General features: G+C 52.1%; 1 protein-coding gene, 1 long non-coding RNA gene and 2 gene segments (V, D, J or C); 1 reads left to right on the top strand and 3 right to left on the bottom strand.

The window, feature by feature from the left end:
• Nucleotides 1-18,060, top strand: part of LOC127031428 (uncharacterized) — a 298,017-nt gene extending 279,957 nt beyond the window's left edge. Inside the window, exon 3 of the long non-coding RNA XR_007768544.1 lies at nt 17,966-18,060. This is a non-coding gene — a long non-coding RNA (uncharacterized LOC127031428). The remainder of the gene's footprint in view (nt 1-17,965) is intronic.
• LOC127031399 (T cell receptor alpha variable 38-1-like) overlaps nt 1-22,524 on the bottom strand; it is a 130,996-nt gene extending 108,472 nt beyond the window's left edge. The window contains 4 exon segments of the V gene segment in view: nt 17,441-17,641; nt 20,445-20,563; nt 21,679-21,844; nt 22,437-22,524. Coding sequence covers nt 17,441-17,641; nt 20,445-20,563; nt 21,679-21,844; nt 22,437-22,482 — 532 coding nt within the window.
• LOC127031398 (uncharacterized) overlaps nt 1-24,738 on the bottom strand; it is a 414,252-nt gene that overhangs the window by 304,744 nt on the left and 84,770 nt on the right. The gene's annotated exons all lie outside the window — the stretch shown is intronic.
• The window catches only part of LOC127031407 (T cell receptor alpha variable 27-like), a 134,222-nt gene that overhangs the window by 41,241 nt on the left and 68,243 nt on the right, over nt 1-24,738 (bottom strand).

Here is a 24,738-nt window from a genome sequence, read left to right as displayed (position 1 = left end):
ATTGGCCTCCGGGAGCTATCCCACAGCGCACCATTGTGACCGCTCTGGACAGCAATCTGAACTCAGATGCACTGGCCAGGTAGACAGGAAAAGCCCCGGGAACTTTTGAATTTCATTTCCTGTTGCCCAGCATGGAGAGCTGATCAGCACAGGTGACCATGCAGAGCTCATCAGCACAGGTATCCATGCAGTCTGAGAATCAAAAAAAAGCTCCAGCATGGACCGCATGGGAGGTACTGGATCTGATCGCTATATGGGGAGATGATTCCGTGCTAGCAGAACTACATTCCAAGATGAAATGCCAAAACATTTGAAAAAATCTACAAGGCCATGATGCAAAGAGGCCACAATAGGGATTTGCTACAGTGCCACGTGAAAGTTAAGGAGCTCAGACAAGCCTACCAGAAAACCAAAGAAGCAAACAGAAGGTCTGAGGCAGAGCCACAGACATGCTGCTTCTACGCTGAGATGCATGCAATTCGCTGTGGAGTGGAGGTGAGCTGGGGGGAGTGGTTCCTCTGCCCCCCCCCAGGTTACTTCCTGCAGCCCTCCCTGCTTGCCTGGGAGGGAGGGGTAGGAGGGGAAATGCGGTGCACCCGGAGGAGGAGGCAGGGCCAGGGATTTAGGGAAGGGGTTGGAATGGGGTGGAAAAGGGGTGGAGTTGGGGTGGGGCTGGGGGGGCACAGAAACATTTTTTTGCTTGGGGCAGCAAAAAACCTAGAGCCGGCCCTGCTCACAGCCCACCAGGGACTTACCCTGAACAAGCCACAGACCAAGTTTGGGAACCCCTGCATTAGGCTACTAACCCTTTCAAAGAAAGGCAGCCAATCTTGGGTTGAAGGCATCAAGAAATAGAGAATCTGCCACTTCCCTTGTTAGTTTGGGCCAGTGGTTAATCATCCTCAATGTTTTTTGGGTTTTTTATGCTTAATTTGAATTTGGCTGGCTTCAGCTTCCAGACATATTGGTTCTTGTTGTGTCTTTCTCCACTAGATTAAACAGCCCATTTAGAACCAGGAATGTTCTCCCCAGGAAGGTATTTATACACCATAAACAAGTCATCACTTGACCTTTTCGATTAAACCAATTGAGTCTTTAAGTTTCATGCTGTTTGGCATTGTCTCCAGCTTTTGAATAATTTTTGTGGCTCTTTTTGACACCTCCTCGAATTTTTCAATATCCTTTTAAAATGTGGATGTCAGAACTGGCCACTGTATTCCAGCATTGCTGTCAGCAATGCCACATACAGAGGTAAAATCACCTCTACTCACTACTCCCGTTTGTACATCAAGGATCACGTCAGCCCTCTTGTGCCACAGCTTTGCACCGGAAGCTCAGACTTGCTACTCCACATCACAAATTCCTCATGGGACTTCAGGAAGTTTCTACATCTTCTCCTGTTTCAGGTCATACAAAGCTCTGCTTGGAGGAGGTTGTGTTTCTTTGTCTTTATTTCAGGGGAAAACAGGGTATCATACCTTTAGTCCCAGATTTGGACCTTAGCGTCCAAAATATGGGGGTTAGCATGAAAAACCTCCAAGCTTAGTTACCAGCTTGGACCTGGTACTTGCTGCCACCACCCAAAAAATTAGAGTGTTTTGGGGCACTCTGGTCCCCCTGAAAAACCTTCCCTGGGGACCCCAAGACCCAAATCCCTTGAGTCTCACAACAAAGGGAAATAATCCTTTTTCCCTTCCCCCCTCCAGGTGCTCCTGGAGAGATACACAGACACAAGCTCTGTGAATCCAAACAGAGTGACTCCCCCTCTCCGTTCCCAGTCCTGGAAACAAAAGCCCTTTCCTCTTCACCCAGAGGGAAGGCAAAATCAGGCTAGCAAATCCAACACACACAGATCTCCCCCTGATTTCTTCCTCCCACCAATTCCCTGATGAGTACAGACTCAATTTCCCTGAAATTTCCCAGTAAAGAAAACTCCAACAGGTTTTAAAAAGAAAGCTTTATAGAAAAAAGAAAGAAAAATACATACAAATGGTCTCTCTGTATTAAGGTGACACATACAGGGTCAATTGCTTAAAAGAAATATGAATAAACAGCCTTATTCAAAAAGAATACAAATTAAAGCACTCCAGCACTTATATTCATGCAAATACCAAAGAAAAGAAACCATATAACTTACTATCTGATCTCTTTGTCCTTACTCTTAGAAACAGAAGATTAGAAAGCAGAAACTACTTCTTCAAAGCTCAGAGAAAGCAGGCAGACAGAAAACAAAGACCTCAGACACAAAATTCCCTCCACCCAAAGTTGAAAAAATCCGGTTTCCTGATTGGTCCTCTGGTCAGGTGCTTCAGGTGAAAGAGACATTAACCCTTAGCTATCTGTTTATGACACAGGGGTGGCTACGGCTGTGAATGTCTTTCTCCTTATCACAGGAGAGTTTAGTGAAATGGGGAGCTTTTTCCCACATTCCCTAATAAATATACTTTTGAGGACCATTATGATCATCTGGTCTGATCCCCTGCATAGCACAGGCATCTAGTATGAAGGGCAACATCCAGGTGAGGCTGTGGAGAAGCAGCTGCTAAGTTTGCAAGCCCCCTTATTAATAAATGTGGCTGGAGCCCAGCTGCAGAGCTTTTGCATAGCCCTGTGTCACTGTGTCTCCACTGCACAGAAGGACCTGGCTGCATCTCCAAGCCTGGAGTTGCTGATATGCAGGTAGCTCAGCTTCTTGTCTGGAAAGAGCTTGTTGTGAAATTCCTGCCCTGTGTGGTGTTCTCACCCTGATACGGCATCAATAGGGAGGCAGGGCTCTGCCCTGCGGGCTGTCTGAACCAATGCAAACTGGACAGGACCAGAGCCTGTATCGGCAGGAGATCCTGCTGCTCTGCCCTTCCAAAGTGACCACTGATGTGCCCTGATTCACCTCCACTTGGCAGCTACCCCCTGGGTACGAAAGAGAAAATAAATCCAAGATGTTACAGAAACCAAGGATCATCTCATGTTACTGATTACGAACCACCTCCGAGCTGATGTCAATCGGCCATAGCTCCATTGACAGGTCAATGGGCCACATCCCCAGCAGGTGAACTGCAGACTTCGCTCCAATGGAAACTTGCACCATTACTTAGAGCTGATGATTTTCCCTTATCATGAATAGGGGACAACCTCAGAGATAGAATACAATCATAGGACTGGGAGGAACATTGAGAGGCCATCAAGTCCACTTCCCTGCACTCAAAGCAGGACCAAGCACCATCTAGACCATCCCTGACAGGTGTTTGTCTAACCAGCTCTTAAAAATTTCCAGTGAGGGAGATTCCACAACCTCCCTAGGCAATTTATTCCAGTGGTTAAAACAAATGCTATTACACTCAGCATCTGGTTTCCCTAGCGTCACCCGCGCTCACAGCATACCAGGGCCACCCAGAGTGGGAGGCAAGGGGGGCAATTTGCCCCAGGCCACTGGCTCCGCAGGGGACCCCACGAGCATGGTTGAGACTCCCTCACCGGCCCCACCCTGCCTCGTCTCTTCCCCTCTCCCAGAGCCTCAGCCCATCAGGCAGCTTCCCGGTCAGCTGCACCGTGCCCCGGCGGGGCCCTGAGCCCGCCCCGCTCAGAGCCACGTGGTCAGGGGGCAGGGCTGGGAGCTCCAGGCTGAGCTCAGCTCCCTCCACTCAGCCTGGAGCTCCCAGCCGCGCACCATGACCACGCGGCTCTGAGCGGGGCGGAGCTCAGGCCCTGGCAGAGACATGCTGCCTCTGTCGAGCGAAGCTCCTGAATCTGCTGAGGCTCCGAGTGAGGGGGGAGCCAGGGGTAAGGGGCCAGGGCTAGGGGGGTTGGCTAAGCAGTAGGGAGTCCCAGGAACAGTCAGGGCACAGAGAGAGGGCAGAGGTTGAGGGGGTTAGTCGGGGCAGGTGTCACGGAGTGTGGGGGAGTCCGGCCCTGCACCCCTCTTCCTGGGACCCACAGTGACTCTTAGCCAGCCAGTAAAACAGAAGGTTTATTGGACAACAGGAACACAGGTTACAGCAGAGCTTGCAGGCACAGCCAGGACCCCTCCACCGAGTCCTTCTGGGCTTTCAGGGTGCTTGGATCCTAGCTAGGATACCCTGAATTCCGCCCACACAGCCCCAAGCCCAAACTCAAACTGCTTCCCTCCTGCCACTCCCTTCCTTTGTCCCCTTCCCGGGCAAAGGTGTTGACCTTTCCCCTCCCTTACCTAGCTCAGGTTACAGGCTCTGGCATCGTCCATCTCCTAAAGTCCTCCCCTGCTCTCCCACTCCCCACACAGACAGTCCCTACTGCATGACATCTCTCCCCCCTTCGAGACTGAACTGAGCGGGGTCACTCTGCCCAGTGACCTGGGGAAGTTCAGGGTCCCCTCTCCGGGACAACGCATCCGCTGTCAGGTTGGCACTTCCCTTCACATGGACCACGTCCATGTCATAGTCCTGCAGGAGCAGGCTCCACCTCAGGAGCTTGGCGTTGGCTCCTTTCATCTGGTGGAGCCAGGTCAGGGGAGAGTGGTCGGTGTACACGGTGAAGTGTCGCCCAAAGAGATATGGCTCTAGCTTCTTAAGGGCCCACACCATGGCCAGGCATTCCTTCTCGATGGCCGCGTAGCTTTGTTCCCGGGGTAGCAGCTTCTTACTCAGGTACACGATGGGGTGTCTCTCCCCCTTTTCATCCTCCTGCATTAACATCGCCCCCAGTCCCGTGTCTGAGGCATCGGTGAACACCATAAAGGGTTTGTCAAAATCTGGGTTTGCCAGAACTGGGTCGCTAACCAGAGCCTCCTTCAGCGCCCGGAAAGCCTCCTGGCACTGCTCAGTCCAGATCACCTTGTCTGGCTTCCCCTTTTTGCACAGTTCAGTGATGGGGCCGGCTATGGCACTGAAGTGGGGCACGAACCTTCGATAGTACCCCGCCATCCCAATAAAGGCCTGGACCTGCTTTTTGGTTTGGGGAGCAGGCCAGTCTCTGATCACCTCCACCTTGGCTGGTTCCTGCTTCAGGCAGCCGCTCCCCACCCGATGGCCCAGGTAAGATACTTCAGCCATCCCCACCTTGCACTTCTCAGCCTTTACTGTTAACCCAGCCTTTCAGAGTCGGTCCAGGACTTGTTTAACCTGGGACACGTGGTCCTCCCAGGTCTGGCTGAAGACGCAGATGTCGTCAATATACGCCACGGCAAAACTCTCCATCCCCCTCAGTAGCTGATCCACCAGGCGCTGGAAGGTGGCCGGCGCTCCCTTGAGGCCGAAGGGCAGGGTCAGAAACTCGTAGAGCCCCAGAGGGGTGATAAAGGCCAATTTCAGCCTGGCATCTGCGTCCAGCGGCACTTGCCAGTAGCCTTTGGTAAGATCCATAGTGGTGAGGTACCGTGCACCTCCCAGCTTGTCTAGGAGCTCGTCAGGCCTGGGCATAGGGTAGGCATCAGATACGGTGATGGCATTGAGCTTTCGATAGTCCACACAGAACCGGATTGACCCATCCTTCTTGGGAACCAGCACTACTGGCGATGCCCAAGGGCTGGCAGACGGCTGGATCACCCCCAAAGCCAGCATGTCCCTGACCTCTCTTTCAAGATCCTGGGCAGTTTTACCAGTGACCCGAAAAGGGGAGCATCTTATAGGGGGGTGTGACCCGGTCTCCACCCGGTGGACAGTCAAATTAGTGCGTCCAGGCTGGTTGGAAAACAGCTGTCGGTACAGATGCAGCACCCCTCTGATCTCAGCGTGCTGGCCCGGGGTCAGTTGCTCAGAGAGGGGAATCACCTCCAGGGGGGAACCAGCTTTTGTCCCAGGGAATAGATCCACTAAGGGGTCATCTCCCTGCCCCTCCCAATGTCCACACACGGCCAACACCACATTCCCCCTGTCATAGTATGGTTTCATCATGTTCACATGGTACACCCGACGGTGATGTGCCCGGTTTGACAGCTCCACCACATAGTTTACCTCATTCAGTTGCTTGATAACCTTGAAGGGCCCTTCCCAGGCGGCCTGGAGTTTGTTTCTCCTCACGGGGATAAGAACCATCACCTGATCCCCGGTGGCGAAGGCACAGGCTCGTGCTGTGCGGTCATACCAGACCTTCTGCCTCCTCTGGGCTCGGGCCAGATTCTCCCTGGCCAGGCCCATGAGCTCGGCCAGTCTTTCCCGGAAGGTCAGGACATACTCCACCACTGAGTCTCCCTCGGGAGAGGCCTTCCCCTCCCATTCGTCCCTCATCAGGTCTAGGGGCCCCCTCACCCGCCTTCCATACAACAGTTCGAAAGGTGAAAACCCGGTAGATTCCTGGGGTACCTCCCTGTACGCAAACAGCAGGTGAGGTAAGTACTTGTCCCAATCTTGTGGATGCTGGTTCATAAATGTTTTTAGCATCATCTTCAGCGTCCCGTTGAACCTTTCTACCAGCCCGTTGGACTGGGGGTGATACGCTGAGGCCCAGTTATGCTGGACCCCACATTTCTGCCATAAGGACCGGAGCAGGGCCGACATGAAGTTGGACCCCTGGTCCGTTAAGACCTCCTTGGGGAACCCCACCCGGCTGAAAATTGTCATCAGCGCATCTGCCACTGTGTCTGCTTCGATAGAGGACAAGGCCACCGCCTCGGGGTAGCGAGTGGCAAAATCCACCACCACCAGGATGTATTTCTTCCCTGACCGGGTCGTCTTGCTGAGAGGTCCCACTATGTCCATGGCCACCTTCTGGAAAGGTTCTTCTATGATGGGTAAAGGCCTCAAAGCCGCTTTCCCCTTGTCCTGGGCCTTCCCCACCCTCTGGCAGGGGTCACAGGATTGACAGTACTGTCGGACATGGGTAAAGACCCCAGGCCAGTAAAAGTTCTGTAGCAGCCTCTGCCTGGTGCGCCGGATTCCCTGGTGCCCTGCGAGAGGGATGTCATGGGCCAGGTACAACAGCTTGTGACGGAACTTCTGGGGAACCACCAGCTGCCTCCTGATCCCCCATGACTCTACTTCCCCTGGGGGAGCCCATTCTCGGTACAGGAACCCCTTCTCCCACAGGAACCTCTCCTTGCAACCTCTCCTCATGGTCTGTACTGCACTAAGGTCAGCCCGGTCCCTGTGCTTCCGCAAGGAGGGATCTTTCTGCAACTCGGCCTGGAACTCAGCAGCTGGGACAGGCATGGGGACCGGCTCTCTCTTGCTGGCTGGGTCAGAGGCCGCAGCCTCTCTGCACCGTGCCCCTGGGCGTTCCCCGCTCCCTGAGTTAGGGTCCTGCACCTCAGGTCAAGTATCTTCCCCGTTTTCGGGGTGCAGTGCCATTTGCCGACTCTGACTACGAGTCACGACCAGGGCACTCTGGGTGTTACTAGGCCAGTCCTCAAGGTCCCCTCCCATTAACACGTCAGTGGGCAAATATTGGTGTACCCCCACATCCTTGGGACCCTCCTTGGCCCCCCATTTCAGGTGTACCCTTGCCACGGGTACCTTGAATGGGGTCCCGCCCACGCCCATCAGGGTCAGGTAGGTGTCGGGCACCATCCGATCTGAGGCCACCACCTCGGGCCGGGCCAGCGTCACCTCTGCGCCCCTGTCCCAGTACCCAGTGACCTTCCTCCCATCCACTTCCAGGGAAACAATGCACTCTTTCCGGAGGGGCAGCCCCACGCCCACCCGGTAAACCAAAAACCCGGAACCGGGAGCATCCACAGGTGGTATGTTGCCAACCCCCCTTTCCTGGGAATGTAGCCCCTCCTCCGATTGGGTTTTTACCCAGTCCACCCTCTGCGGGTTGGGTCTGCTTGGTCTGTCCCTGAGCTTGGGGCACTGGGCCCGTATGTGACCTCGTTGGCCACAGCGATAGCAGCCCATATCTCGTGGGTCCCCTTGAGTGGGTCGGAGGGACCTGCCGCTGGATGTTCCCCTTTTGGGGGGGTTCTCCATAGGCCCCCTTTGGGAGGTCCCATGTTGACTCTCTCTCTTCGTTGAGGCAGGCCTGCTCCTTCGAGACTCCTCCCTGCCATCCCCTGCCCGACTGTCCACAAATTGGTCGGCCAGCTGGCCTGCGTGCTGCGGGTTCTCCGGCTTCTGGTCCATCAACCACAGCCTCAGGTCGGACGGGCACTGCTCGTACAGGTGCTCCAGTATGAATAGGTCAAGCAGGTCCTCTTTAGTTTGGGCCCCAGCTGTCCACTTGCGGGCATACCCCTGCGCCCGGTTGACCAGTTGTAGGTATGTGACCTCACGGGTTTTACGCTGGCTCCGGAACTTTTTCCGGTACATCTCAGGAGTCAGCCCAAACTCGCGGAGCAGGGCCTGTTTGAACCGTTCGTAGTCCCCTGCCTCCTCCCCTTTCAGTCGGCTGTACACCTCCACGGCTGTGGAGTCCAGTAAGGGGGTGAGAACTGCGATCCTGTCTGCAGGGTCAACACTGTGCAGCTCGCAGGCATTCTCAAAGGCCGTCAGGAAGGTGTCTATGTCCTCCCGCTCCTTACGCCGGGGCAGCAAGTGCTTATCAAAGCTCTTTGTAGGCTTGGGTCCCCCCTCACTCACCGCAGCCGGGGCCTCACTTCTCCTCAGCCGGGCCAGGTCCAGCTCATGTTTATGCTGTTTCTCCTTCTCCTCCCACTCACGCTGGCGCTGGTTCTCCTCATGTTTACGCTGGTTCTCCTCATGTTCACGCTGTTTCGCCTTCTCCTCCAGCTCTCACCTCTTTAACTCGAGCTCTTCCCGTCTCAGCTCCCTTTCATATTGCAGCCGCCTCCGCTCCACGGATGCCGAGCGTTGCTGGGAGGATCCCCTGCTGGGGGGTGAGCTTCGCCGTGAGGCTCCCCTGCTGGGGGGTGAGCGTCGCCGTGAGGCTCCCCTGCTGGCCGGGGATGTCACGGTGCCCTCGGTATACACTGGGCTCCTCCCCGCCCTTCCTCTACGCCTAGGAAGGGGGGGTCTCGGGAAGCCCTCGTCTGCCGGCTGACCACTCCCAGCGGGGACAGACACTGGTGCCTGCGCTGCATCTGCTCGGCTGCTTCCCTCAGAGACAGGGCTCCATTCATTCATGCGGTCTCCCTCCTCCAGCTGGGCAATCAGCTGGTCCTTGGTGCGTCTCCCTGGGTGCAGCCCCCTCTGCTTGCACAGCTCTAGCAGGTCACACTTGCGCCGCTTGGCATACATCTTCCTGCTGACCACTCACAGGCCGGGGTGCTCGCCGCTCCCCACGGTTTCCAGGGGGACCCCTAGTGCACCAGCCCTTCTTGAGGTCACCACCTCTCTGCCAGGGTCGAGCTGCAGACTCCTCCGCCCCTGGGACCGCTCGCTGCAATCCCCCGGGGGACCCTGTTACTGCAAAGTCCTTCTCACTGGGCACACACTCCCAGGGGTTAACCACCCCTTCGTTTTACTGCTCCCCAGTCACTTACTGCAGGAAGCGCCGTCCACGGGGTGCAGTATATCCCACCGCTGCCACCAGTTGTCACGGAGTGTGGGGGAGTCCGGCCCTGCACCCCTCTTCCTGGGACCCACAGTGACACGCAGCCAGCCAGTAAAACAGAAGGTTTATTGGACAACAGGAACACAGGTTACAGCAGAGCTTGCAGGCACAGCCAGGACCCCTCCACCGAGTCCTTCTCGGCTTTCAGGGTGCTTGGATCCTAGCTAGGATACCCTGAATTCCGCCCACACAGCCCCAAGCCCAAACTCAAACTGCTTCCCTCCTGCCACTCCCTTCCTTTGTCCCCTTCCCGGGCAAAGGTGTTGACCTTTCCCCTCCCTTACCTAGCTCAGGTTACAGGCTCTGGCATCGTCCATCTCCTAAAGTCCTCCCCTGCTCTCCCACTCCCCACACAGACAGTCCCTACTGCATCACAGCAGGGAATGGGGGGGTTAGATTGTCAGTGTTCCGGGGGTCTGTCAGGACTCAGCGAGGGGTCAGGGCAGTCAGGGGACAGGGAGCAGGGGTGGGTCCTGGGGTGGTAGTGGGGGTCTATGGGGGATGATCCGTCTGCTGGGATTTTCAAAGGACCCCAAGGAGTCAGGTGCACAACTCTCACTGGATTTCAATGGGGTTTGGGTGCCTCGCCCCCTTAGGCACCTTTGACAATTCCAGCCTACAGTTTTTGCACAGGCTGGGGTGCCCTTTGTGTCACTGTGCCTCCACTGCACAGAGGTAGGTGGCTGCGTCTTGCAGCTGCACCTCGGTGATGTTCAGGCAACTATACTTCTCTGTGGTCTGGAGCTCAGCTCTGAGATTCAGCCCCCACGTGGCACGCTCATCCTTATACAGAATCCCCAGGAGGGTGGGGCTTTCCCCTGGGGCCTGGCGGTACCACTGCACATTTCTCACCGTGCCAGAGTAACTGCAAGTCAGGCTGGAGTCCTGTCCTTCAGAGACGCTCAGGGAGAGCGGGCTCTGCGCCACATTAACCTGGCAACTTACACCTAGTGGGAAAGGGAATTGAAATTTGTAAACAGAATGATCAATGAATCAGGTCCCTCCGTCATCCCGAAATCCCAGGAGAACAGAAGAAAGCATCATTTTCACATTATTCTGGCATTCATCACCTCCCCTGGGTTAAGATTTACAAAAGTGATTCATGATTCTTGGGTGCCCAACGCGAGACACCGTAGAGTCTGATTATCAGAGGCTGTGTCACCAGGCAGCCAGAAAAGAGCGACAGGAATGATTGAGACTGTGATGCCAAGAATGACGTGTGCATGGGATTTCAGTGTGAGCTGTAGTCTAGGCTAATTAGACAGTAAGGTCTCTGGGAAAGGGAATCTCCTGTCCCGTGTCTGGACAATGCCTTGCTCAGTGGGGTCCTGGTTCGCGGCTCGGGCTCCTGGGCACTGAGGTAATACAAATACTAGTGACATCTGATTTCAGCTCAGGAACATCAGTTATAGGACAATGCTCTAGCGTCTGACTACAGGATGATTTAAGCCATTCTTGTAATAATTCTTAAAACGTAGCTTTATCCCAGTCTCTCTGCATCTAGGTGAGAAGGAGATTTCTGAGTAACTGGCTCTTTAATATAGCAGACAAAGGCATGACGAGAGCCAATGGAGGGAGCTAAAGCTAGAGAAATTCAGGCTAGACATAAGGTGCCACCTCTGTAATGGTAATTAGCCATTGGAGCAACTTACCTAGGGAAGTGGGTGGATTCTCCAGCTTGGAGTCTTTAGATCAAGACTGGATGTCTTTCTCCAGCTCAACACAGGGCAGGGGCCCAATACAGGGATCACTGGGGAAGTTGCCTGGGGCGCAGGACGTCAAACTAAATGATCACAGTCTTCCCTTCTGCCTTAAAATCTATGAAACGGGAGCACCCAGAATCACTTGTCACTTCTGAGAATCTTGGCTCCCGTTATTATCAAGAGGTTTAAACAGCCGCGGGACTTACAGTAAAGATGAATGACCAGGATCACTAGTAGGGCCCCAGGACACCTCTTCCTTGCGCTGCCCCTCATTTCTGTGACCCGGGACCTAGAAGGATTCCTGGATCCTTGCGTATTTATCACCTGCATGCTCCTCCGTCCTCTCCTGGAGCTTTCTTAATCTACTTGCATTTCTCCTGCTTGAGAGGCAAGACACCTCCGTTCTCGCCCTATCAGCAACAAGGCCCTTCCCTCCCAGACAAAACACAGACTCACTGCAGAGACCTATGCAATTACCTTCCTCTCCAACACACGTCTTTCAAGGCACAACGCTGCCCCCTAGCAGTTACAGTTTTTGTACAGGAGGGTGGCCACTTTTGTTTCACCGTGTCTCCACAGTGCAGAAATAGCTGGCTGAGTCGGCGAGCTGAGAACCGTCAATGTGTAGATGGCTCCGTCTCTCCCTTTTCAAGAGCTGGGCTATGAAATTTGAGCCATGGGTAACATTCCCATCCTCATACAGGCTCAGCAGGAAGACAGGACTTTCCCCAGGAAACAGCCTGTACCACTGTACGTAGGACACTGTTGCTGAGTAGCTGCAGGTCAGAATGGAGATCTCCCCTTGGGATCTGGTCAGAGACGGAGGACTCTGACCCACTTCAATTTGGCAGCTCACCCCTGTAGACAAAGGTAGATGGAGAAGCAACAGATGAGCTTGTTCTGTTCTCATCAGCCCCTCATCCTCCCCAGTGGTTGCTCCTTATCACTGTTCCTTCTTCAGCCAAAATAAATCAGAATCTCTTAATACCATGGGCCTTGGTGTAAATCTATGCGGCTCCATCTAAGACAACAAACCTACCCTGTTAAGCAGCAGCTGAGTGCCTGCTCCGTTCCTGTGATGTTCAGCACAGCATCTCCTGGAGAATGGAGAGGCCTCTTGGGTCATCAGGGACTAGAACTGCTGGATGAATTCAGGGTCCTGCTCTGGGGAACTGAGGCACGGGGCAATCAGAGAGGGTGTTTTCATAGGAGCCAGGCACTCAATGCATATTGCAGTTTCAGTGGGATTTGGGCACCTGACTTTGTTGGTCTCCTTCCAAAATCCAAGCCTAAGTCACTTGCCCAAGGTCAGGTAGTCTCTGGCGGAGCCAGGAAATGAGCTCACTTCTAGTAGCTAAAGCACCAGACCTTCCTCGTCCCCACATTATTATTATCTCAGTACTGGAGTAACTCAGTGCAACTCTGTGGCCTGTTCGGGGAACAGGAGGTCAGATTAGAGCCTTGCCGGCTTTAAACTCCATGAGTTATCATTATAGCAGTTGGACACCCAACCTAGATCAGAGTGCCTTGTGCCAGGCGCTGCAGAGACACCGAATACAAGACAGTTCCTGTCCCCCAGAGCTCAACAGACAAAACCTCCACAAACATACAACAGAACTGAACTGAGCTGGGGGAGGAGCATTGTGCCGGAAGCTGCAGAGACCCCCAGGAACTGAGATCCTGTTACTCTGGGCACTGCACAGAAACCGTGGGGAAAAGCCCCCGCCCTGACACACTCACAGTCTAGACAGACAAACTGCCCCTGGACTTACAGTAGAACTGAACGGACAGTATCACCGACAAGGCTGTCAGCTGCCTCTTCATTGCTGCTCCGGGTTACCCCTCAGCGCACTGAGGCCAAGGGATGATGCTTTTCCCCTGCTTCCAGGACAGTGATGCAAAATCTGTCCCTCTTTGCTAGAGAGATCAGACACATTAATGAGCCCAGCCAATCAGGGACAAACCCCTAGTCTCAGAAAAACAGAACCATGCCCCGGAGTAACCCTTTGCCTCTGGTGTCTTAGGGGAAAGCTGCCCTCTGCCGGGCACAGACACAATAGACAGGTGCAACTGTATTGACCTCAATCTCCTTCCTCTTCGTCAGAAATGCTGCCCCCTCCTGGCCAGAGACGTACACACTGAAGTGAATCCCGCTGTGGTTGTCACCGTTGGTACATTTCGTCTCTCTGCTCCATAGTTCCCTTGTTGCTGGGTTTAACAGTCTGACTTGCCTCCCCCTGGACAAAGGGGTGATCCCCAGAGCTGGACTTCATGGGAGTGGGCAGTGCCAGCTATGCACAAACACTCTGCCGCTGTCTCAGCCTTGTGCTGCAGAGGTGCAGTCTGTGGCAACCGGAGATCAGTCTCAGTTTAATCCTCCATGTCTAATTGTCCCCCAAGAAAGGGGGCTATTTTGTGCCACAGATGATCATTCTTTCTAATGTATCTCCATTTCTGTTTCTTATGCCTGTCTCTCTCCCTCCCTATGTATCCATAAATCCACCCATCACTTTTCTTTCTCTTTCTTTCTTTCTTTCTTTCTTTCTTTCTTTCTTTCTTTCTTTCTTTCTTTCTTTCCATTTGTTTTTATATTTTATCTTTTAGTTTTCTTCCTCCCTCCAAACCTTCAGGCTCCTTAAAACAGTGGTTCTCAACTAGGGGCGTGCCTACCCTTGGGGATACACAAATATCTTCTTGGGGGTACCAATTCATCTAGCTATCTGCCTACATGCTACCTAAAAAGCGCTAGCGAAGTTGGTACCAACTAAAATTTCATCAGACAATGACTTCTTTCTACTGCTCTATATACTATACACTGAAATGTAGGTACAATATTTATATTCCAGTTGATTTATTTTATAATTACATGGTACAAATGAGAAAGTCAACCATTGTTCAGTACTAGTGTGATGGAGACACTTCTGTATTTTTAGGTCTGAGTTTTGTAAGCAAGTAGTTTTTCAGTGAGGTGAAACTTGGGGGTCCACAAGACAAACCAGACTCCTGAAAGGGGAACCCTAGTCTGGGAAGGTTGAGGGCCACTGCCTTGGAGGTCTTTCCCTAACAGGTATTCCCCAAGTGCATTTCCTCCTCAGCCTCTCTCTGTCTTAGCTCCCCATCTGTGCGATGGGGATCCTCTCACTGCCCTGCCTCACCAGGGTGCTGGGGTCTGACCGTGACAAGGAAGGCGAAGCACGCTCAGAGATGCACTGTGTAAGAAGTAGGTCTTCTTGTGCCGCCAGCCAGCCTGACAGTTACTCTCTAGCTGGGGAGTTTTTTCACAGGCTGCCAGTGCTCCTGTGTCACTGTGTCCCCAAGGCACAGAAGTAGGTGGCTGCATCTCCCAGCTGTGATTCTCTGATGTGCAGGGAACTCAGCTGCTTCCCCTTGTCGAGCTCCGCACTGAGGTTGGGCTCCTTGGTTTGTTTCCCATCGGACACCAGAATCAGCAGGGAAACAGGCTGGCCTCCCGGAAGCTCCCTGAACCACTGCAAACTCCTGAAATTGCTTATCTTGTAGTGGCAAGCGATGCTGCTCTTCTGCCCTTCCCGAGTGACCGCAGATAGGTTCTGGTGCACCTCGCCCTGGCAGCTCCCGCCTATGGGCAGAAGAGAAAAGACGCATCCCATAGATGACAGGGCACCTCTGTCCCGTTCACACACTGGCCAGAGGCAAAGCCCAGAGGAGTTTCTCTTCATTTCCAGGGTCTTTGCATCTGGTCCACGACTCCTATTTTCCTTAGATTATTGCTGTCAGTGAGATTCCCAAAGGCACAGTAAGAGACATCCCCTGTCCCAAAGAGTTTGCAGATTAAATAGCCAAGCAAAGGATGGGAGGGGAAACTGAGGCACACAAAAGGGAAGGAACTCCAGCAGGCAAGCACTGGGAATTGAACCCAGGAGTCCTCTATCCCCATCCAATACAGAGAACGATGCCTGGCTAGCAAAGCAATGAGAGAGTCAGGGAATTAGTCTTGTCTCTTAAATCCACCAGCACGTTCAGCATCTTCTGTCGCGTCTCCTGCCCCCAAACTTACAGGAAATGTTCACCAGCAGTAGCAGCAGGCGTGGGAACAGTTGCCAGGGTCTCCTCATTTTCCCTCAGCAAAGAAGCTGTATCGCCGGGTGTTCCCCGTTCAGTACAAAAGGTTCAGCACCATCACAGGTAGATTTACTTCTCTCTCTGGGGCAAATTTACCAGCTCCGCCTCCTGAACTAGGAGTCTCTTTGGTACCCGCAGGCTGTAGCTCCGGGTAGCCTAACACAGCTGGGAAATGAGTCCCAGGGGGTCACTTTGTAGAACTGCTCTGAGCAAGTGGGTGCTGTGGGTGGGCGGAGCCTGGATTCCAGACACAGATGGGTTGTGGGGAAGAGCGGGGCTATGGGAGCAGCTTGAGTGATGGGTGCAATTTGGAGATGGCACGGGCCTTGGATGGGCTCGGGCTGTCGGCCTGCCTTAAATTGGGCTGCAATCTGGCTCACAATCTGAAGGTTACCTGCCCTCCCTCTCCTCAAATATTCCCCTTGATAATAGAAACACTTTTTGCTCTAAATTCAGAGGGACATGGGCACAGGAACCATCCTGTTCACATCTCACTCCTTGTGCCCATCGGACTTGTCCATTCTCAACAGCAGGCTCCCCTGCTCACTTCGGCAGAGATTCCAAAGGGGACTAGGGGAGTTGGGTGCTCAGCTGTTTTATGCCTCTTTGAAATGTGCATCCCTGCTGGGTGTGAATGGCCCCCAGGACTACAGACAGAGGCAGCCACATTGCCTATATTATATCAGTGCCACAAACTGCTGAAGAGGATGAGCCTTTTCCCTCCCCTGAAATGTAACCCCAGTGAAAGTACGGTAACGAAATGGGTGACAGGGGATGGATCAGTGGATGATTCCCGGTTCTGTTCATTCCCTCTGGGGCACCTGGCACTGACCACTGTTGGAAGACAGGATACTAAGCTATATGGACCTTTGGTCTGACCCAGTATGGGCATTCTTATGGTCGTCAGTAGATTTCATGTGTTAAAATGAATAATCCGCAAGTATAAGTGTCGCAGCTACAACAGTGAAAGATTAATTAGAAATCAGCGCAGAGGAAGAGAGAGGAGTCATCGGAGATCCAGGAAACGCAGTGGGTTCAGGTCTGCCTGCAGCTGACATACCAGTGTGATTCACGGGGGAGGGGTTTGTGGGCAAGAGTCTGCTCTGGGACTCAGTGCGACGACGGGTAATCCTCCATGCCTCAGTTTCCCTAGTTGTAAAAAAAGTGGGGGCTCCCATCTCCTATAGGGACTGCTGAGATTTCTTGACACTCCTATCACTGGGATTGGACATGAATGTGTTTATCAGCAACCAATGTCTGGGGCTCTCTTAAAAAATGTAATGGGATGAGGCACTCAACTCCGTTAACCTCCTTTGAAATGCCCAGCCAGAACTCCTGAAATAATTATTTTCGTCTTTCCTCTACTGCCTCTGCCGACAGCCTTAGTTGAAGCGGAGATCTAAGGAGCACGGAAGGGTTTCAAAAGACAACCTGTGTTTATATTTTCCTCCAGCAGATGCCGACGCCTTGTCATGTTAAGAGTTCGTGGTTCTCAGCATTTAGTCTCCGGAATAGTTGCCTTGCAATTAAATAGTTTCCAAGCAAATCTACTCCAAATTGCAACTGTCTATACAATAGGAGCATTGATTTGACTCTGGGAGAGTAACTTCAGCTTTACCCCCACCACTTAAAAATAGGTATCTCCAACAATTTTCCCCTCATTTTAACTCGCCTATTTTACCCCCATCCAACCATAAATGAGCAATTCAACAGTCTATTGTCCGTTTTTTAAAGGAAATTTTTCATTCGCATTTCATCTCAATTTTGTATTTTCAGCAATAGGTCACTTCATCTACATTTGTACTCACCTTTAACCCTTGTTTTACTACAGATGATTCCCACACAAACTCTACACCGATATAGATCATCCCAGGAAAAGAGGTGTTAATAGTTTCCTAATTAAAGATCAGGCCTATTATCTTATCCAAGGGCGATGTTTGAAACATCTCTTTAAATAAACATTTAACTTTTAATGGGAGTTGTATATTTACCCAGCGCTAATACTCTCTTTCAAGGCTCCGGTGCCCGTTTTAATGCCTGTACCATCCCCTGCAGCAGGGCTGGGAGGTTTTTGTACAGCTCTGATGCGAGGCTCTGTCACTGTGCTCTCTGCAGGGCGCAGAGATACACCGCTGTGTCTGCTAGCTCCGGGGCTGTGATGTTCAGAACTGTGGAGCTGTCATCAGTCTGGGAAGAAAACCTCTCCTGGGCAAAACCTGCGGTATCACTGAACGTGCTTCCTTTTGCTCCTCTCCGGAGGATGTACTGCAGGGCTCGGTTCGGATACTGACGGTACCAGTAGAGATAGACAGCCCCAGTGTAGCTGGTATCGTAGGAACAGCTGAGGGTCACGGTGTCTCCTTCTGACCTGGACACCTCGGGTTCATTGGACTGGATCGAGTCACCCACCACCGCACCTGAAACAACACACTCTGGTTCAAGAACATCCAGGTGCAGGAGCGGCGCGAGGGTTTTTGGTGCCCTAGACGCAGGGCCGGCTCGCGGGACCAGCGGACCGTCCGCAGGAACGCCAGCCGGAGGTCCACCGGAGCAGTCTGCCGCCCTCCCAAATCCTGGCGGCGGTCGCCTAAATGGAAGCGTGGGCCCTGTCCAGGTGTATTGGCAGGACTGGCTGGGAATTTTTAAATAACCCAAGGGGGTTATCCGCCTAATTTCAAACAAATTAAGGTTAACGCAAAAATTAAATTTAAGGATAGCAGGGGCGTTCGGATCTGGGTCAGGGTAGGACCAGAGTTCGGGTTCTGGGTAGGATGGGAGTTGGGAGCCGAATTCCATGATTCTTTTTCCTAAAACCCAGAGCCCGGTTACCTAGTTGGTTAAAGACCCAAAGGCTGAGAATTAAACGTGTCTCCATGGTGCTCAGACAGCTGGAGCCCGGACAAGCTGAGAGGTCGCTACGAGAACAATTTAAAGGCAACTTCTCGGAAGCACTGGGAGAGGTTAATGCGAGAGCGGCCTAGCAGAGGAGCGCGGTGTTCCGGAAATGCGTGACAGACACAGGAAACGGGCTGGGTTCTGCAACTGAAGCCCAGGTGAGAACTCATGGGACAAATTCCTTCCTCTGCACTTCCTGGAAGGTCGGTTTCTGGCTTCATGTCTTTTTTTTTCTAATTCATTTTCCTTTTTATTGTTCTTCTTTCTACGTGGTGAGAAGTGAATTAAAGACATTGTGAAAAGACCGAAAAGCCCTGTGTTGTGTGTACCGGTTTTGTGGGTGCTGATCAGGGCCGCCCGGGGGGGGGGCAAGAGGGGCAATTTGCCACAGGCCCCGTGCTCCGCAGGGGCCCCCACTAGAGTTTTTTGGGGCCCCTGGAGCGGGGTCCTTCACTCACTCCGGAGGGCCCGGAAAACTCTTGCAGGGCCGGGCCCTGGAGCTTCTTCCGCTCCCGGTCTTCGCCGGCGGGGGGGTCCTTCCGTTCTGAGGGGAAGGACCCCCCGCCAGCGAATTACAGCCAAAGCGGGACCTGCCCCCGAAGTGCAACCCAGTCTTCGGAGGTAATTCGGCGGCGCGGGGCCCTTCCATTCCGGGACCCGCCACCGAAGTGCCCCGAAGACCCGCAGCGGGGCCCCCCCGCCACCGAATTACCGCCTAAGAGCGGGCTGCACTTCAGCGGCGGATACCGCTTCGCTGTAATTCGCCTGCGGGGGGGCACCCGCCGCGAGTCTTTGGGGCACTTCAGCGGCGGGTCCCGAAACGGAAGGGCCCCCCGCCGCCGAACAGGGCCGGCTCTTGACATTTCGCCATGCAAGGGACGCCCTGCCGCTTGCCCGTCCCATGGCTCCGATGGACCTCCCGCAGGCGTGCCTGCGGATGCTCCACCGGAACCGCGGGACCAGCAGACCCTCCACAGGCACGCCTCCGGGAGGTCCATCGGAGCCGCCTGCCGCCGACCGCCCCAGGCCCCCGGAATCCTCTGGGCGGCCCTGGTGTTGATCTCTTTCTATCTGTCTCTATGTTTATGTTTGCACATGCATGTGTGTCTACATACTTCTGTGCGTTCTGTCTGTGTGTATCTGTCCCATTGGCCCCATGCTGGTTTACTCCAGCTAGAGGAATCCAGCCCCAATGGAAGTACAGCTGATTGAGATCTGTGGTGGACCTGGTCCAGTTGACTCCATCTGCCCCACAGTGATTCACTGCAGCTGAAGAGCAGACTCACTGTGGGTAAACTGACATTAATCTGGGGTAACACATGAATTAGACCCAGAAGGCTTCAAAGGTGTCAGGTAGTGTGGTTTATACCAGCCCCATCATCTGGTTTAACCATCTGTCTGGGCGTGGGGAAACTACTCTGCAGTTGTGTTTTTCACGGTGAGAAAGCCCAGGGGGTGGGTTTTTGTACAGGGCTCCCTATTAAACGCCTCACAGTGTGTTCCCATAGAGCACAGAAATACATCGCCGAGTCCGTCGGCTCTAACTCTTTAATCGTTAAACTGCAGAAGTTTGAGGATTTCCTGAATTCTGCAGAAAACCGTCTCCCGGCTCCATTCTTTTCAACGTTACTCTGAGATATTCGGAAGAGGAAATCCATTGCCCCTGATCGTTGCTGTCTGTACCAAAATAAGTAATAGTTCTGGTATCCAGTGGAGAAAGTACACTCCAGAGTGACAGTCTGGCCCCCTAACTTTTCCAGCTTTCCTTGTGTTTGCGTGACACTGCCTTGTCCCTGGCTAGAACCTGCAGGGAAGGAAAGAAATGCAGGAAAAGTTCACTTTAAATAAGCATGTAAACTGTCGCACATTTACAGCCGTTCTCGTGTGAGGAGAACAGAGTCCCTTTAGGACTCACGGCCTCCCAGAAATGGAAAGATTGGTTTTAAGCATCTTGCACAAAGAGAATGACGCAGGCACAGAATGGGTTTACCCCACGCTCGGGGTAAGGCAGCAGTGAAGTTGGGAATAGAACCTCGGGTCCATGCTCTACCCACTACAGCATGATCCCCACTCAGGGCTGGGCATTGGACCCAGGAGTCCTGATGCTCAGTCTAACTGCTCTCAACCACTAGACTCTCCTCCTCTCCCAGAAGTGGGACTAGAAATCAGGAGGCCAGACCCTCTCCTTTAACCCTCTAGACCCCTGCTCCCCTCTCTGAGCTGTGAGTAGAAGCCAGTCATTCTGGCTTCTAATTCCACCCCCTGCTCAAATCCATTAGGTAACAGAAGCTCTAACTTTCGTTTCCCCTTTTAGCGGACACTTACTCAAAGATAGAAATGCTGTTGCTGTCCAAAACAGGATTTCTGGAGCCTTCATGGTTAAATATGTTGTTTCTAGATCTTCAGGGGCGAAAGTCACCACAACGATGGGTGAATACAGGACCCTGGATAGAACAGAATCTTATGGTGAAGTTTCTCTCGCAGAATCAAACCAGAGAAATTAAATCTGTGGCAAGACCATTTCGTTCTCTCCTATAGACCCCAGCTGAAGGCTGTTTCCCTCACCATGTAACAGCTAATACCCTGCGGTAGCGTTTACCTGCCCACGGTGGCTTTGGCTTCTTCCTGTCACGTGGCACCTTTCAAACCTCCAAAGCTCTTTAGCAACTCATAGGAGCGACTTAGTTCTGTCTCATCTTCAGAAACAGGAGCTCAGCGAGAAACACAGGGTCGAGCGGCTTTTACTTGTTTCAAAGGCTAAAACACACACACACACACACGCACACACACACACACACACACACACAGAGCTGCACGTGGATTCCATTGCCACAGATCTGGTCAGGACTCCTCCTGCTCACAGCCCAGAGAACATTGTGCTTGGGATTCCTTCTCCAGAGCGAGGCAAAGTTAAGCTCATTGATTCACAACGTGGTGAATCTGGGCCACTGACGTCAATGACCCTACGGTGCTTTACACCTAGAGTGATTTACACCATCTGGGGTCTGGTCCATTGAATTCAATGGGGCAACCTTGATTTGCATCAGCTGATACTTTGCCCCATTTACGCTACTGGAGCGAGGTCTGATTCCTACCTGCTGGGGTCTGGCCCAAAAGCAGAAGGAGCTATTCATGGGAATTGCGGTGTGACAGATACTGACATCTGCCTCATGCGGTTCTGGGTATTTTGGGGGAGGTGGGGGGAAGATTCCTGGAAAAGGGTAATGTTTCCACACAGTTAGTGCCTGTGCGGTTTCAGTCACACCTGCACTGTTTGATTCAAACCCCTGCTTGCAGCTTGTTGTGTCTCTTTACACTGATTTCTATCTGCCCCAGTTTTGTCTCCAAGTCAAGAGAAAACTGATCACTGGATTTTCTATAGTCCCCTCTATTAACCCACCCTCCATGGTAACCTAAGGCCCTCTCAGCTATAGCACAGAAATACATGGCCGAATCGCTCAGTTCTAACTCAGCAATTTTCAGACCCACGTATTTCTCGGCTCTCCTGAAGTCCAGTGAGAACCGGCTCCCAGCCCCGTTGTGCTCTCTCCCGACAGACCTTCGGAAGAGGTACTTCGTCTGGCCGCTGCTGCCCTGTTTGTACCAGTATATGTCATAACCTGCATCTTCAGTCGAGAAAGTACAGGCCAGTGTGACAGAGTCACTTTGTACCCCAGTCAGCTGTCCTTGTCTTTGGGTCACACTGTTCTTCTCGGTACTTAGTCCTGAAAAACAGTAGATGCAAATTGACGATAAAAAATTAGCACAGCAGTGTGTGCTGTCAACTGAGGATCCCAGAAGGTTTCCAATACATGTGATCTACCTGTCCCCATACACCCTATCTATCTATCTATCTATCTATCCCCACACACATTCTCTAGCTAGCTAGCTCATTGTCCCCACACACTCCCTCTATCTACCTATCCTCATATACCCTCTCTATTTATTTGTCCTTCCCTCTCTGCAAGACATATCTATTTGTTTATCTCTGTATTTTTTTTCTCATTCATTTCCAGCTGAGATCTTCAAAACCGACTAAGACAAGCAGATCAGATATCTGAAAATGGGTGGGAACTGGCTGCTCAAATCCGGTAGGCAGCTCTGTTAATTCCAGCCGAATACAGAATGATATATTTTCTTTGTAAAAGGAGAATGATTTTCTTCCCTAAATACCATGCGATATTCAATGTCGCCATTTAGGGAATTTCTTTTTCCCCCGGAACATGTTAACAGCAGGACCTGCCTGGTCTTTACAAACACATTTCGATTTTCATACTTTTACACGTTCATAATGAACATCACAAAAATTGAACTCACCTGACAACAAAAGTAGAATACAGAGCTGTATTCGTAGACACAACATGCTGGCTGCAGCTCCAAACTAACCTCTTGATTACTCGGTGTCTATAAAGAGCAAGAGAATATTTCTTCCGCTTTTGTTAATTTGTTTGTTGTTTCCTTTATTTATTTTAATGATTGTGCACGATGTAAAAATGAACCCTGCTTTTTCTGTAAGCCACTCTTCATTTCCTTCCTACCTTGTGATGTTAAAGCTATTGTACTGTACATATCAACAAAATACAAAGTCAAAGGTTAAATATGCAGGTCTGGAGCGCCCCCTAGTAGATATTGACAGCAGCCAATAAAAACTATTAGAGACCACCCAGGAGGGGAAAATTCGCATGGAATATCAGATGCGATGTTTCTCCAGAGGAGAATTTTTGGAAACCGGTAATTATTCATTATTATTTTCTGAGCTGTGAGACTTTAAGCAAGGCGATACCTTAGCACATGTTAAAAAACAACTTCTCACTATGCCCAGTCATTATTCAAATTCCCCCTGGCCTACAAACTTCAGACTTGCAGGAAAACTCTGTGTTTGTTGTTGTTGGCTGGCGATTGGGGCTGGGATATTCAAAAGGGCCCAAGAGAGTTGAATTTCACTGGCATTTTCAGAGGAAACTGAGTGCTTAACTCTCTTGAAAATCCTAACCATAATTACAAGTGGCTCATTAAGGGATTCAGTGTTAGGAGAAATACTGATATGAGGAGTAGGTATTTTTAACGTACAGCCAAGTATTGCTACTCCAGCTGCTGCTGCCCTCCCCTCTCCCACCTCTCAGCTGTGCCACGGAAGGGGAGGGGGGAATAACTAGCTTCTCTGTTTGTAAGGAAGATTTGAGAGGAAAGCTGGATCTGTGGTTAGGCCAGGAGCCTAGGATTTGGGAATCTAGTCCCTCCTCTACCAAACACTATCTCTGTGACCTTGGATGGATGACTTGTTAATTCTCTGCTCTTGAAGACCTCATCCCTAAAATGGAGACCATGACCCTGCCCTATATCACAGATGTGTTGTGAAAATTAAACAAAAAATCAAGGCTGTGAGGAGCTCAGGTAATGGGGCCCATAAAAGAAACTTAGATAGAAGTTATGAACTTATAGTACATTTTTCAAAAGTACCTCAGTGAGGTAGGACACTAAGTCCCATTTTCAAAAGAGCCTTTTGAAAATGTTCTTCTTAATGCAGGGAATTATGTGATGATGTTCTATGCCGTGCAAGAGTCAAACAGATAATAATGCAGCTTCCTCCTGGTTTTTAAAATCTGTCAGTCTATTATATCAGTCCCTGTTCATTTTTAATGGGAATCTGGTGTTCAAAACCCAAAATCATTTTAAAATGCTGATACCAAGTATTTCCTAGCACACAGTTGGGAAAATTGATGGCCATGGTGATGGCACTTAGAGCAGGGTTTCTCAAACTGGGGTCACTGATTGTGTAGGGAAAACCCCTGCGGATGGGGCAGGTAAACACACTGGCCCAGCCCACCAGGGGCTTTCCCTACACAAGCGGCAACCGCTGTTTGAGAAACCCTGTTTTAAGTATTTTAAACTAAAATCTCTGACATAGTGAAGCCCTTAAACGCATTTAACTTTAAGGAATGTTTGTATTCATTCATTTCAACAGGAGTGAAGCAAGTTCCTACGTGTTCTCCTGGATTGGGCCCTTCAAGTCTAGGAGCATTTATAGTAGTCAACAACAGATGAACAGGGCCGGTGCAACCATTTAGGCGAACTAGGCGGTTGCCTAGGGCGCCGAGATTTGAGGGCACCAAAAAGCGCCCCCAATTTTTTTTTAAATGGTTGAGCAGCGGCTGCTGCTGGGACAGAGAGGGAGTCTGAGCTGCCAGCGGCAGCCAGCAGCCCAGGGTGCCCCCTGGGTCAGGGCACCTCTGCTGCAGCCGGCAGCCCAGGGGGTCCCCCGGGTCAGGGCGCCGCCACGGCAGCTGGCAGCCCAGGGGGTTCCCCGGGTCAGGGCACCTCCGCGGCAGCTGGCAGCCCAGGGGGTCCCCTGGGTCAGGGCGCTGCTATGGCAGCCCGCAGTCCAGGGAGTCCCCTGGGTCAGGGTGCCGCCGCGGCAGCCAGCAGCCCAGGAGTTCCCTGGCAATCCACCGCCGCAATCGGCTGGATCTGTGGATGGGGCAGGTAAACACACTGGCCTGGCCCACCAGGGGCTTTCCCTACACAATCAGTGACCCCAGTTTGAGAAACCCTGCTCTAAGTGCCATCACCATGGCCATCAATTTTCCCAACTGTGTGCTAGGAAATACTTGGTATCCGC

This window comes from Gopherus flavomarginatus, chromosome 11, assembly GCF_025201925.1.
Source record: "Gopherus flavomarginatus isolate rGopFla2 chromosome 11, rGopFla2.mat.asm, whole genome shotgun sequence".
NCBI lineage: Eukaryota > Metazoa > Chordata > Testudines > Testudinidae > Gopherus > Gopherus flavomarginatus.
Note: the sequence above shows the minus strand (reverse complement) of the source record. Positions and strands in the feature narration are given on the sequence as shown.